Raw genomic sequence first — 14,711 nt, forward strand, 5'->3', positions numbered from 1 at the left:
AAGAAAAATGAAAGCCTTTGTCCATACAAAGACTTGTATATGAAGGTTCATAGCAGCCTTATTTGTAATCACCAAAACTCTCGAACAACCCAAATGCCCATCAAGGGGTAAATGTATGTTCAAATTGTGGTGTAGTCATACAACTGAACATGCCTCATCAATAAGAAGAACTATTGTTGTATATTGCAATATGGGTGAATCTCAAAATAATTATCTGGAGGGAAACAGCCATAGCAAAATAGAAGAAAAGAAGAATATTACTCTATGATTCCACTTACATAAAACTCTAGAAAATACAAATAATCTGTAGAGCTAGAAACAGACTACCTGGGGAGTGGGTAAGGTAGGACAGGGGCGGGGATTACAAAGGGGCACGAAGACACTGTTGGGGAGATGTATATGTTCACCATCTTCATTGTGGTTACAGTTTCACAGGTGTATACATATGGCAAAGAAAAACTGTACATTTAAATATGTGTGTTTATTGTATGTGAATTAAACCTCAATAAAGTGGTTAATTTTTAAGTCAAAAATAGATTTGAAAAGTGATGCTCAAAAACAGTGCCTGGCTCCATCTAATGTCTGATAAACAGCAGCTCCTATTCTTCATTCTGGGTTCTCAGTGGGCTACAGCGCTGGCTAAGATGTGGTCCCTGTCCTCAAGGACTCCTCAGTGGGGCTGGGGAGAGAAACAAGTGAATCGATTACAATAAACGTTAATTGTTTTGGAGTGTTGCTAAATGAAATTTGCAGATGGTAAATGGTACAGGGACTTAATATCCGAACAGAATTGGAATCTTCAAAATGAAAGGAAGAAAAAAAATTAAATCTTTACCCTCCCTCTCTTCCTCTGTGCCACAAATAGAGATTTCTTAAAGCTATTTGATTCAGCATGCAAATCATGGTCTATTTATTCTTGTTTTCTTCAATTAGTATATTAGCATTTCTCTCCCCTACATTATGCATGTGTAGCCTAATCTCATTTTCATTTGCTTTAACTCAGTGTGTGTTTGTGGGTAGGGATGGTTTGAAAGTCTAGAGTGATGTTCTCTGGACTGTTGACGGGAGTAGTCTCCTCTGGGGCAGGCCAAGGTCTGTACCCAGAGGGTCCTTATGGAATGTTTGTTGGTGGCAAACCAGTGAAGGTGGTAAGGTCGGGGCCAGGGCCTGAAGGGCAACAACAGGAGAACACTCTGGGCAGAGGGGGCTATGAAGAGGTCCGGACACTGGGATGACCCTGTGCTTAGGGTGGCAGAGATGTCTTATGATACAGGCACAGCAGCTCTAGATGACAAGCAACGGCAGGAACTGAGACCAGAGAGGGCTCTGAAGTCAGCTCATGAACAGCCTCACAGACCACGTGGAGGAATCTGAACTCTATGCTATGGACCCTGGCAGCCCACCACCTGCCAAAGACCTGTTCCAGCATACAGGTGAGCAGATGTCGAGAGAAAAAGCACATGAGTGTGTTTGAAACACAAATGCATGTGGCAGCCAGAGTGCACCACTTCATCCTTGGAAAGCACAGTATGCATTAGAGATGGAAGATGCCTGCAGGAGACACCTGTTTCTTGCTGTTTAACTTACCCGCCCTCTTTGATCACAGAATCCTTTTTCCACAGAGCACCTACGAATTAGCAGAACATGTGTTCCCCCGAGCCCAGTGTGGAGACTGCTGCAGGAAGCCTGGCCAGTGCTTCCCCTGCCCTCCTCCCCGGCTGCTCCACCACCTGCCAATGGCCTGTCCAGGGCACAGGGGAGCCTGTGTGCCCGAGAGGAAGAGCTTGTACCCCACAGGACTTGAAATGCAGGCACAGGAAAAGGAGATGCAAGGGAACATGAGGTGCTGACAGCGGCAGCTCATGAAGCAGGATCACAGCTTTCTGAGTTCCTGAAGGATTGGGAGGTTATAAATGCCTCTTCCTCTACACGTAGGCAATTAAACAAGGTGAGGAAGCAGGAGGCAGATGCAGAGCAGGAGGCTTAACCCAGCACCTCCTGTGTGTGTGAGCCCCTCATGCTGGGGGCTCTAGGGAGCTTGACAGAAAGAAGGTCCAGCCCTCACTTATAGGCTGTTCAGGAAGCCAGGCACATGCATCAAGGTCCCAACACAGCATAACTGGGGTGAGGAGTACAGGACGCCAGGAGAAGGAATAACCCTACTGGGAAATCCAGGAAGACCTTTGGGCAGAGGCAATGTTTAGCAAACTCATGCAGGAAAGGTAAGTCCTTGATAGTCAGAGACAGGCATTCCAGGAACAAAGGAAAATCCTAGCAAAGGTCCAGAGCCAGGAGAGGAAAATAAATAGAGGAAACAACAAGTCACCCACTGCTTGCATGGATGAGCCACGGGAGAGTGGGCAGAGGGTAAGAAGTAAAAAAGCACGGAAAGGTGTGACGGGGTCATCCTGGAGCAGGTTCTGAGGCAGGGAGCAGGATGTGGGCTTTTCTCCACTGGCTAGGGAGCCAACAAATAGGATGGAGACACCGGTCCCTGGGATTGGAGCACTGGGTGAGAACCAGGTTAGGGGGAGGATCATGAGTTCAGAGAGAGACGCACTGAGCTGGAGGTGGTCATGGGGCTTCCAAGTGGCTGAGTCCAGAAGGCATCTCGATCCGTGGGTCTGGAGCTCAGAGAACAAAGATATGGGATGTGGGCGTCATGAACCTAGGCTGGCAAGGAGGCAGGGAGTGAGGGCCTGCCGGATGCGACTCCTCCCTCCTAGAGCCCACCTCCCCCTGGGCCCCTGCTGAGCCACAGAACACAGCTCAGAGCATCACTTGCTGACAAAACCTAAGTGCAAGGGTTATGCATGTGCTTCTGCATTTCTTGAACCATTTCCAGCAAAGCTTGCTTTTGTTTCTATGTCTGGAGGAACTAGTCTAACCATGAGAGCTGTCCAGTAACAAATGGAGTGCTTCAAGTCCCCTTCACAGATGGTTCTGGAAGAGGCTGGAGAGACAGACATATTCCATAAAAGAATTTCCTCCAAAAAGTTCCCAAGAGGCCAGGCTATGAGGCAGATGTGTCCTGCCTGGACACAGAGCCTCTCAGGAGGGCATTCTCCACTGCGTCCTGACTCCACCCAGCACTAAGGACACCTGTGCATCACTGGGCCAGAGCCACGTGGACAGGAAGCTCTCCAGACGAGCTGATAAAGAGGTTCTGGGAGCCAAAGCCAAGTCTGACTGGTCCTGAACTGGTAGCTTCCGATGAATGACCCAGAGCTGTCCCCTCCATCCCTGAGCCCCCCATCTTAATTGTTGCCTTTGTCTTTTCTCAGAGGCTGGCTGGGAAGTACTATTCAAAGCAACTTGTTCTACCCTATCCTAAGTACATCGACTTGCCTGCAACCAAACCTTTTCAAGAATCTACTCTTTGCATGGGGTATTGGGGATTCAGTGGTGAGCTGGATTCTGACCACGTCCTCAAGGGACTCACGGCCTTGTGGCCACCTTGACTAACGTTTAAATTTGCTTTCCACACATTCTTTTGAATCCCCCATCCTCCTCCAAACTAACGTGTAATTTAATCAATCAATAAAAATAGAGTTTACACCCCAAAGCACACCTGCTTGCCAGTGTCCCCACAGTGGAGCCCAGAGACCTGTAGAAATTGTCAGTGAGGCTCACATACTCACAAACCTTTCTCTGTAACCAATTACCCCTTCTCCAAATAAAACAGCCTTGTAACATGCAACACCAATATTCACTGGTGAAGGGGTACCGTAGACATATTAAGAAAACCACTGCATGAAGAAAGCAAACAAAAATATGTGCCCTTGAATGTTTATCTTGAATCCAGGAAAATATATTAAGAAAGTCAAATACAGAGAGAGAAACTGGAGGACAGAGCCTGTAAGGAAGGAGGGAAGCAGGGGGTGGAGTCGGAGGACCGCCTTGGAGAAAAACGTGGTAGGAAGAGGCACAGACCTGAGCTCATCTGATGGACTGAACTTCCTCCAGGGAAGTGGGGAGCAGCTCAGGAAGAGGGAAGATGGGGCCCCGGTGTAGATGCTGGATTCTGGAGACAGTGTTGGAGCTACCAAATGCCTGCTCCTCTTTTTTTCCTATTTTATTTTTTCCTAGCCATCACATCTGATAAACGGAAAAGCAACTGGGAAAATATCTGTCTGTGGCTCTTTGAATAAAGCCTGGAAATCTGTCATAAGAATAAAAGGACTTGTTCCCAATGGGGCCATGCTGTAATAGGAAACAGCAGTTCTGAATATGGCTAGCTCCTAAGGATAAGTCAATTTAGAGAACATCTTAGCCATTAACCAGAGGCCACACTGGGGTCTAAGGGTCAAAGCTTTACAAAAGGACCCACCTTTAGATCGCAGGCTTCAGGAATGTCCACGAGCTGACACCAAGGCCAGCCCAAGAGTGTCCCTGTCAGTATGCATACCTGAGCCCTACTGACTGACCTTATTGAATTAGACCCTGACCATAGGTTAAGGATCGTTGTCAGGGCCACATGCATGATGGTGCCCTTTGGTGGAAAGGGCTCTGGAACCAGACAGTCATCATACAGAATCCCAAATGCACCATTCAACAGTGTATGACCTTGAGCAAGTGATTTAACCTCTTGAGCCTCCCTTTTCCCATCTGCAAAAAGAGCATGGTAATAACTGACATACAGGGCTGTTGATGAAGATAAGGGTGTTAACAGACACAAAATGCCCTGACAAGTGCTTGACCTCCCCATAGAAAAGGAAACCAAGTAAGAGGGAGGTCACTTCCGGAGGAGGACACACTTATCCCAGGGACAGTCACATGACTGGTGTGCCAGCTCACAGTGCGGTGCACTGATGACTGGGGTGGAACACAGCCATCCTCTTGGGTGAGGCTGTTCCAGTGTGGCTCTGACAGGTGTGCCCACACCTGATGCCTCCCAGTGGCACTAAGTAAGTCCTGGGTTCCAGCTGCCCCGGCAATGCCCTGGGAGCACTTCACATTGGCTAGTGTTAACCCCAGCCCTCGCAAGGGAAAAAGAGGGACAGACAAGAGGGCCCTGGGAGTGGGTCGGGATGCAGGGGAGGAAGCAGGAAATAAGTTAGAAATGTAAAAATAGAGCACTTTTGGAAGACTGGCAATAGAGAAACACTGGCTATCCAATTTGGAGGAGCCACCCTAAAATAAAGCCAGCACTACATATTTGCCTTAAGTGGTACACAGAATGCGTCCTTCCCCCAAAACAAAAGAAACCTATAAAGACGATGGCAAAGCCCAGAGGATCGAACTTCCCAGGGACCATGGGGGACTCTGTCAGGCTCTGAAGAAAGGGGAGGCGGCTGTCACGTCCCTTCTCCTAATCACCAGCACAACCACCCGCAACCCGAGGGCAAGGGGCAGTTACCTCGCATGTCTCCCATCGGCCCGTGTAGACGTGGCGCTAATAAGATATGCATTTATGGACAAACCTCGAAAAGTGGGCCTTGCAAGCAGTTACTATCAGATACTACCTGCAAAATTATAAAATCAGCCACCCCAAGCTCTTTCAGCCATAGTAGCACTGAGCCGATGAAGAAACACACATCATAAAAGCATAAATTACCTGCACAATAAACCTTGCATCTTCTAGTATGTGGCCATTAGAAATCGATCAGTTAATTTAGGAGCAACGGAAGGCCACAGGGCTGATGAAAGCCCGTGCCAGGAAGCACTTTCTAGAGTCAGCTGTGTTAATAGCTGGCTAGGGTCACCAGGCTGCCCTGGTGGGTGCTTCCCGAATGGATGTGCGGGCAGAGGGCATGGCATCACAGGCCACTCCCGTGTAATGTTTGCAGCGTGGAGGTGGCCAGGACAAGTTACGGTGTAATTGGTGGAGAACAGACCAGGCTGCAGTGAAACCTTGGTGTGCCCATTCCTCCCAGGACCCAAACCAGTGGAATGGCCAGTCATGGGAGAGATTTCCCATTTACCCCCTTTAAATGGTTCCACTGAACTGTGCCCTGACCAGCTGCACAGGAGGTGTGCACACACATACACACACACACCTATACGCATACACATATACGCATACTGACATGCACACACACACTTATGCACACACATCCACACTCTCACAAATATATACAGTTACACACTCACACCCATGCACTCTTATATACACACCATCACACAGAGTCACATAACACACATACCTTCAACCTCCTGCAGGAAATGCAGCCTCCATCCCCTCTGCATTCCTTTGTCCACCCCCTCTGCACCCCATTTTCTAACCCGCCCTCATCTCTCCGGTCTCTGACCCCTGACTGGTAACCTCCCCTCACCCTGTACATCTAATGCCTGACGCCACTTCTCACGGACTCTTGACTTCCTCCTGGACTCAGATCTCCACTCTTCCCCTGGTTTCCACCTGCTCCGGCTGAGTATCTTGGCAAGTTCTGTTTACCTCTCTCACCTGTTGTCTTGCACGGTGGAGCCCTGGAATCTATTCCAGCACCAAGGATCACTCTGCACTTTCCCAAGGGGTGGGGGCTCAGTGCAGGCCACGCCCCTCACCATTCTGGGGCTCTTACCTCATTCACAAAGACCCAGTGGCTGTCCTTGGAAGCCAGGTTGGTCTCCACGGCCTGCAGAGAGAGAGAGAGAGAAAAAAGAAAACATGACCAGAAGCAAGCCAGAAGATGGCAGATGCACAGGATGACTGCCGAGGTGGAGTTTGATAAACATTGTTCCTGGAAAATTTTTTCCGCACAAAGCACGCTGTTCCCCTGAGGTCAGCTCTGGCTGCCTTAGCTACGAGACGCATCATTTGAACATGGACATCTGATTTCCTGCTGTTCTTCGGAGCTCTCATGCGCCAGTCCAGTTCCAGTAGGCGTCACAGGGCCATGGGCGGGGACATCCCTCCCCTCTCTCCTCTTGGAGAATGCCTGCAAACACCTTTCTGGAGGGGTGCTCAGGGAGGAATGTCTCATTGCTGCCTGAGGCTAGAGAATCAGGAATCTGGAACAAGGGATTTACAGTAGCTTGTCCAGCCTAGCTGAACAACACCCAGGAAGATGGCAGCTCACAGCTGGGGCTCTGAGCTGCCTTCAGATCTAAAGAACCCATCAAGGACCCTAGAACTGGCTCTTTTTTGCTCCGGGGCAGTGACCCCCATCCCCATCATTCTCTCTTAGAGCATTTTGTTCTATTTCTTTATAGCACTTGCCATGTCTGTACTTGAATAATTATCAGCTTATTTATTTTTTATTATCTATCGCCTTCACCAAGTTGGGGGTCTCCATGAGGTCAGGGGCCACATCTGTGGCTGTCACATTTGTGTCTCAAAACCTTACACTATAACCAGCACATAGTAGGTGTTCAATATATAAATGAATACAGTTGTTGAAGATATGAATGAAGTACAGGAGGGCGAAGCAGATAGGACCCAGTTACTTATTTTGTTTCTCGTATGTTTTCATGAGTGCTCTCTCCCTTTTTTAATTGGAAATCCAACAGATTGAAAAAGAGGAGGAACTGGTAGTTTTCAAGCCTGTCCTGTAAGAATACTCACAGTTAGCACGAGCCAAATACTGCTGAGTGCCAGGCACTGTTCCAGGCCATCTACGAACCTGGGAGAGAGCTCAGATTGTAGTCCTCTTTTATTTTTACTTTTTTTGGTATTTCTTAATGTAATTTTTGTCACTCTTTTTATTTGGAAAAATACAGAAAAATTTAAATGTTCAAAATTATCCCATAAACCTGCCCCATTTTTTAATGCACTAAAGTAGTGAAAACACCCCATATATCCCTCCAAATTCATCCCCCAGAGATTGTTCCCAATGGCCCCTTCCAGAAGTTTTCAGTCATACCTGCATGTATGTGTCTACATACACTTATCAGACAGATGTTTTAATTAAAATGGGATCATGAAATACACATCAGGTTACAACTGTCATTTTTGACTTAGTGTATCAAAAATATCTTTCCTCTTCAGTACACAGAGATCTGATTCATTCTTCTTAACAGATGAGTCACAGAGTGGTAAGGAGCCTCCCTGCTCCAGTAACCCAAGGGGCTGGGGGTCTGTGCTACCCCTTGGGGGGTTGACTACTGGGCCACCCTGCATGATAGGGGGCACTCCAGACTGGAAGCGGTCATAGAATGGGACAGTGAAAACTGATGGCCAGTTACAGTCACCAGGGACAGTGCAGGTGTGCAAGAGAGGCTGGAATTGCTCTTTGCAGCCTCTGAGAGTTGATTTGGCACCAAAGGCTCCAGTACTCAGGGGAGCAGATATCAACTCAATACAGAAGAGAAGTTCCTGACTTTCCAAGGAGTTCAAGATGGAATGGGTTGCCGGAGCAACAAGATCTCACTGTGGAAATGCCTGCATGGAAGGCAGATAGCAGGGCCATATATGTATGTACGTATCAACATGGAGGCTGACCACAGGTGAGGGGTAGCACACCATCATGCACTGGCATTCTGCAGCCATGAGTCTCAAGTCTGGCTGCATGTAAGAACCTCCTAGGGAGCTTTTAAGAATGCAGATCCTGGGCCGCACTCCTTGGATTCCTAACTCATTGGGAATAGTCACGTGCCTGACATGCTGTGTTGTTTCAGAGCTCTGAACCCTGACTCTTAGCCTCTGGAGCCAGAATGTATAGTTCTGTGAATCTGAAGGTATAGGTGCACCTGTACAGGTGAGAGGTCCTCCAATGTCCCTGCAGGAGCCAGCAGTGCAGAGGACCTGACTCAGTTGCCAGGACATCCCAGGAAGCAGGTGGGAGCCCTGGCTACATTAAGGCATCTTCCCACCTGGTCTCATCCTCATGCGTGGAAGATAATGATGGAAAGAATTGATCAGAAAACCCCACAGGACAACTGGCCAACTTTCCTGTCCTACTTTCCCCCTCACCAATTAATTAGCTAATTTGTTAAGCCTCTTTTCCCCACACGGAGATAAACAGCACTTGGCTACAGCCTTTTCCAGAGGGTGCAACTCCCACAGAAGCTGAGATAGATGGTGAGGAGAAGCGACTGCAGATTTAGCAAGAACACCCCTCCCCCCTGATGGCTGGAGAGCTGCCAGCTCCGTGGGCAGAGCCCTAAATGTTCCCAGCCCAGTGGACGTGTCCCCTTCTAAGTGCCATCCTTTCCCCAGCCATGTCTGAGGCAGGTGGAGGCCGCCAAGACCTCCCTTTCACCTCAGAGCCAGCAAGGTAAGGAGGGGGCAGGCAAGCACAGGACGGTCGAATCCCAGGTCTGCCTCTGCTTAGCTGAGGGCTCCTGGGTGAGCTACTCCACCTCTCTGAGCGGCAGTCCCACGCATACAGGGTGTTCGGCGGCCAGCAGTACTATTGACACTCCGCCCTGGTCCCCCTCAAATCCCATTAGGCATTCGGAGCCCAGTGGCTCCCCGTATGCGTTCAATGCCAATGGCAGGCACTGTGGCCAGCTGTCCGAACCTTCCTTGGCACTCGGGAAAATGTACACGCTCACCAAGGACTGAGGGTACCATATACCCAAACCCCAGCTGCCCTGTTCCCTGATGGGGGCTGCTCAGAGCGTGGGCTCAGCTGTTTCCGGATCCCCTCTGTGGGGCTCGCCCACACGACCTCGCTCATGCACCCTCGCTGGCTGCTTTCACTTCCCTGTTCCACGTTCCCACTCCCCAGCCAGGTTTTTTTTTTCTTAATTCCCCTGGGAACACTTCTTACTAAATCACTGTCACACACACTCTTGCCCCGAAGTCTGCTTCGGGGGACCCAACCTGAGACAAACCCCTCCTATCTTAAAGTTACTGTGAGAATTAAATGAAATTGCGGGTGAAGCATCCAGCCCAGAAAGCAGCTCACTATGGATGGTCAGTGAACACGAAGGCCCTCCCTACGCCTCCCACTCACGTCTCCTGCCTGGTTGTCCTTCGATGGTCTCTTCTGAATGTGTAGAAGTGGGTCATCTCTCATGTGTTCCTTCTTTCAGTCAACAGACGGCACCAGACACACACAGCAGCTGCCCTAACTCTCCTGCACACGGGTGTGAGCCAGGAGTCTCGTCCATGCCGCTGTGGAGCCAACAGACCAATAACAAACACGCAGGTATGGTCAGCACTGCCTCCTCTATGAGTCCATAGACCCTTCAGGGCAGCACAGTGGGGCCTCCCCTCACCCCAGCCACGCTGCGGGTTTACCACTGCAAAACACCGCTGGCATCTGCAGAGGAGTGCTGGACCAACTAGAGAAATAAGGGCAGGCCCTTCCTTCCATGGGTAGGCAGGGAGTGGAGCTGGCCTTCCGCTCCAGCTGGGCTCCTGGTCACTTGCTCACTGCAGGTAGGGAGGCTGGCTTCCTGCAAACGGGCTTCTCTCCTGGAACGGGGCACCATGGCTGTGAAACTCCCCACTAAATAATGCAGTGGCAGGTGGTGGAGTCCTGAGCAACTTCAGGAGCTCCGCACAGTCCCTGGAAACTAGGTCTCAATGAACCCAAGGGATGCCCTCAGTGGCGCAATGCCTCGGCACAGCACAGGCAGCCCTGCTTAGGTCAATGCTTTGAGTCCCTGAAAGGCTATGCCAGACCATCAGAGCCCAAAGGCCTGCCTCCTGGGGTCCCTCAATAGAGTGGCAAGTGGAGAACTTTAGAAGAAGAACTGAGGAGGTAGGAACTTCTAAAGAATCATGCTGACTCCTGTTTTAGCCCCTTTTGAATAGGAGACCCAAAATGCTTCAGGTGGCATGTAGCCCAGGCTAAGAGCTGGGATGGTGGACAGAGACAGCCAGTGGGAAGGGACATCACTGGCAGAGGCAGAACTGGACATCTGCCCTTGTTCTGACACCCACATACCACCCTTTTGAGAGATAAGTGCACTGTCATAGGTGGACCCCTGTTAAAGGAAGCGGAAGGCAGCTGTTCTTCCCACACCCACACCTGGAGGAGGGAATGCGTCCCCTCGTCCGTGAGCAGCAGCCCCTGTCCGAACCTCAGGGTGCCTTTTCCTATGGCCAGTCGCATCTATGGAGCCAGAGTATAAGTGATGCAGGACACACCATCCCTGCAGGCTTGCCAGGCGCCAGGGGACATTTAGATGCTGTCCTGAACACCCAGCCACCTTGATCCCACAGTTTCCATAGAGAAGTAGAGGCAGACCAAACCCCAGCTCCTGGCTCCCAAAATGACAGCAGCCCCTAGCACTGCCAGGAATGGGATGTGTGGGGCAGCTCGCCTGGAAGGGGCTGCGAACACGTGGAAGTGAGGCTCCGTGCTAATATGCAAACATCTGGATGGAAGCAGAGAAGACAGGAGTTCTGAGGGATCAGAGGAAGCACCTCCAGCCTGTTCCCTTTCCTCTGTGTTCTCAGTCTTTCATGCAGAACCAAGTTGCAGCCATTTCCAAGGGCGACAAGAGCCTGCTTTTATCAAGCACCAGCCAGACACTTCAATACAACCCGTCCACTTGACAAGCCACGGGTCTTGCCTGGTTCTCAACACCCTAAGGAGCCAGGTGGGTTCTCATCCCCATTTCACAGCCGAGGAGCTAAGATCTAGATCTAGACTCGGATCTTGCACGAGCCCCTCTGTTAGTAGAGACTGGATTTGAACTCAGGTCCATCTGTCCCCAAAGCCTATGTTCCTTTCCCTTGATAATGCGGCTCCCTAAAAGGCCTGGACAACAGTCAGAGCAAATGTACGAGCCTTTGAGCCTGGCCCTCTGACTATGGGAACAAAATGACCTTTTATTCATATCTAAGAAAATGGCCTTACTAGCCGCGGTGCCTTCCTTCCCAGGTTAACTTATCCTCCTAAGTATGAGACCATTGTACCACTTGCCGTTCTCAAGTCTGAGGCTGTTTCACTTGATCTTGGCCTCAAGGAATAGTAAATGGAGTGGAAAAAACCTCCACATGCAAGCCTTCCAGCAACATCGCTGAGGATTTATTTTACAACGTGCAAATGCCACTGAATATCACGTACGTGTTAATTGTTGGCCACTTATCCAGCATCCCCCACCCCCACCCCCACCCCCAACACTGGGAGCCTGAGATAATGAACGCTTGTCACTGACTAGCATCTTTTTAAAACCCCAACTCTAACATTTCAGAACATTCCCCCCATGGAGCCTGGGGCCTGGCATTTTCCCAGGAAAGACACTGAGCTAACTTTAAAGACCCACTGCTGCCGTTGCAACAACATGCTATTTAGGAACAATTCTCTCTGTGCGATGTCACCCCTCTGAAGCACGAGCGGGTGCAATGCCCCCGATTTGCAAGGAAGGGGAGTAGCTGATGGCGAGACGACGGACAATTTCAGGAGCCCATTTATAAGGAAATCAGCAAAGCAGCCACCATGAGGCCCGAGTTTCATAAGATATGCCCAGAACCACCATGAGGAACCCCATAAAGGGCAGTTATCACTAGGTCAGGCCACACCATCCTTCCCAGGGGCTGCCTTCTTGGGAAAAGGGCCTGAACTTCTGGCTCAGATACTTTCTGGCCCTCTGTACTCCAGCCTTTTCTCTAGAACCTCTTGGAGCCTTCCTTTCACCAGAAAACTGCCTTAAGGATCTCCCCCAGTCTCCCATGGCTCCTACTTCTGGCTCCATCCTTCCTCCTAGAGCTTATTGGGGAATCTTGGGCCCTATGTGGGTCTCTTTCCCAGTTTCCTCTCCCAGACCCTTCCCAATAGATGGTACCTCCTGACCAAGTGTGAGGTTTCTGTTCCCACCTCACCCATCGTTCTGCTAGAGCTTCCTTGAGGCCCAGGGCCCTCACCCTTGGTGGGAGCAGGAAATTCAGCCACCTGAGTACACGTGTGTGTGTCGGGGGACAGAAGGGGGGTTTGCTGGAGGATGGTGGAGACAAGGAAATCACCCCAGCTACACAAAGCCATCTGGGGAAGGTGTGGCAGAATTAATCTTGCATAGCTTCCAAACATAACTCTGGGACAATAAGAGGGTGTTTTTGCTGAGGGAGAGCTCAGCCTGTGGCCTGGGAGTTCAGGGAGCGCTCTGGCTGGGAGAGGCTGGATGGAGGTGAGGGTTGCTTGCAGGCTGGGTCCAATCACTGACACTCACTGAACAACTCTGCCACCTGACCCGGAGCTAAGCCCTCTGCACATGAAACCTCCCTGAGTCTCACAACAGCCCACTGACAGAGGTTCTGAGCCTACAGATGGGGAAACTTACCCAAAGTCTCCCAGCAAGTCAGTGCAACCGAGGCAGCATAATCAAGCCTTTCAGATGTCAGATCCCACGCACTTTTGAGTGTATCATGCCGACTCGGGGACCAAACAAAGACAAACTCATTCTTGGCACTTTTTGGAGATGTTTAATGAAAAACCAAGAGTTGAGCTGGAAGACGATGCAGACAGTCATGAGGCTTGGCGTGTGGAGCCACAGGGACTTCTGTAAAGTCAGGTCCTGGATTCTGGAGTTTCCTTCCACCACCCCTCCCCAGAACCCCTGGGTCAGGTGGTCCTCCAGTTGCCAAAGGGTTTCTGTATATGGAGAGCAGCTTCCAGTCCATCACCAAGAGGTGAGCTCCTCACGGGCCGAGGTCTGGTGCAGTTACCATGCAACCCTGGCAGACAGTGAACTTCAGAAGATGTCTATGGAAGAAATGAATGGTGGGTTCACGCACCTGCATATTTCCCTGGTGCTCAGTATGAGGAAGGTCAGGGGCATAAATAGGAAGCCCAGTACAGTGTAAAGGGATACTGACATACAGGCAGCCATCACTCTGCACAGTAGATACTGAACTAATGGAAACCCACGCATGAGGGGCCTGTGTCCTCGCTTCCCACGGCATCAATACGCACTTAATTTCCAGTTAACACTGTGTTGTGCAAAGTCAGTCCTGCCTGTATTTGAAAGTAGCATCCTTTTTCTACACATCTGTGAGAACTTGAGAATGAAGTGAAGTGAATGTGAAAGGTGGATAAATGCAAGATATCGTGACCATTAGAAGCTGATGCCAACACGATCAGATTTTAGAGCTTTTTTGTGGGAATGTAATCATTTCTTCATTTGTGCCGAGTTCTTTTTTTTGGTTTTTTTTGGCTGTGTGGGTCTTCATTGCTGCTCACGGGCTTTCTCTAGTTTTCCGAGCGGGGGCTACTCTTCGTTGCAGTGTGCGGTCCCCTCACTGTGGTGTCTTCTCTTGTTGCGGAGCACGGGCTCTAGGTGTGCAGGCTTCAGTAGTTGTGGCACATGGGCTTAGTTGCTCCGCGACATGTGGGATCTTCCCGGACCAGGGCTCAAATCCGTGTCCTCTGCATTGGCAAGCGGGTTCTTAAACACTGCGCCACCAGGGAAGTCCTGTGCTGAGTTCTGAACCTCCTGATGAAAGTTCCCATCTATCCTGCTTAGCAACACAGTAAGTTCTGGACTAGGTTAGTCCATCAATGGTATTTAAAAAGATATTACCATCACACCTGAGAGAGAGTGCTGTTCATGAGATTGGTTTCTTACACTTGCTTTGATCTCAGAAAAACTATTATGTTGCTATTGGGAAAAAAAAAAGCATAACTAAGTACATGTAAAAATCTGATGGATCTAAATTTCTAATCAATCATGAGACCTCCCTGCCCTCAGTCCACACTGTTTACCAAGTTTGAGATAAACAGCTCTTCCAAACTTTCAAACTTCCCACTTTGAACAGAGGGCAGAAGGGCCAGCTCACGGCCTCTGGGGGATGAAGATTCATTACAGATCATTTGTGGATCCTTCAGATGAAACAGAGACAGGTTCCAGGGCTGTACAGGCGGTGCAATTGACTG

General features: G+C 49.9%; 1 protein-coding gene across 2 annotated transcripts in view; it reads right to left on the reverse strand.

Moving 5' to 3' along the window:
• GRID1 (glutamate ionotropic receptor delta type subunit 1) overlaps positions 1 to 14,711 on the reverse strand; it is a 666,827-nt gene that overhangs the window by 251,802 nt on the left and 400,314 nt on the right. For both annotated transcript variants that reach the window (XM_004273011.3, XM_033433944.2), the window contains exon 5: positions 6,525 to 6,578. In XM_004273011.3, the coding sequence (XP_004273059.1) occupies positions 6,525 to 6,578 (54 nt within the window). The remainder of the gene's footprint in view (positions 1 to 6,524; positions 6,579 to 14,711) is intronic.

This window comes from Orcinus orca, chromosome 14 (assembly GCF_937001465.1).
Source record: "Orcinus orca chromosome 14, mOrcOrc1.1, whole genome shotgun sequence".
In the NCBI taxonomy this organism is placed as follows: domain Eukaryota; kingdom Metazoa; phylum Chordata; class Mammalia; order Artiodactyla; family Delphinidae; genus Orcinus; species Orcinus orca.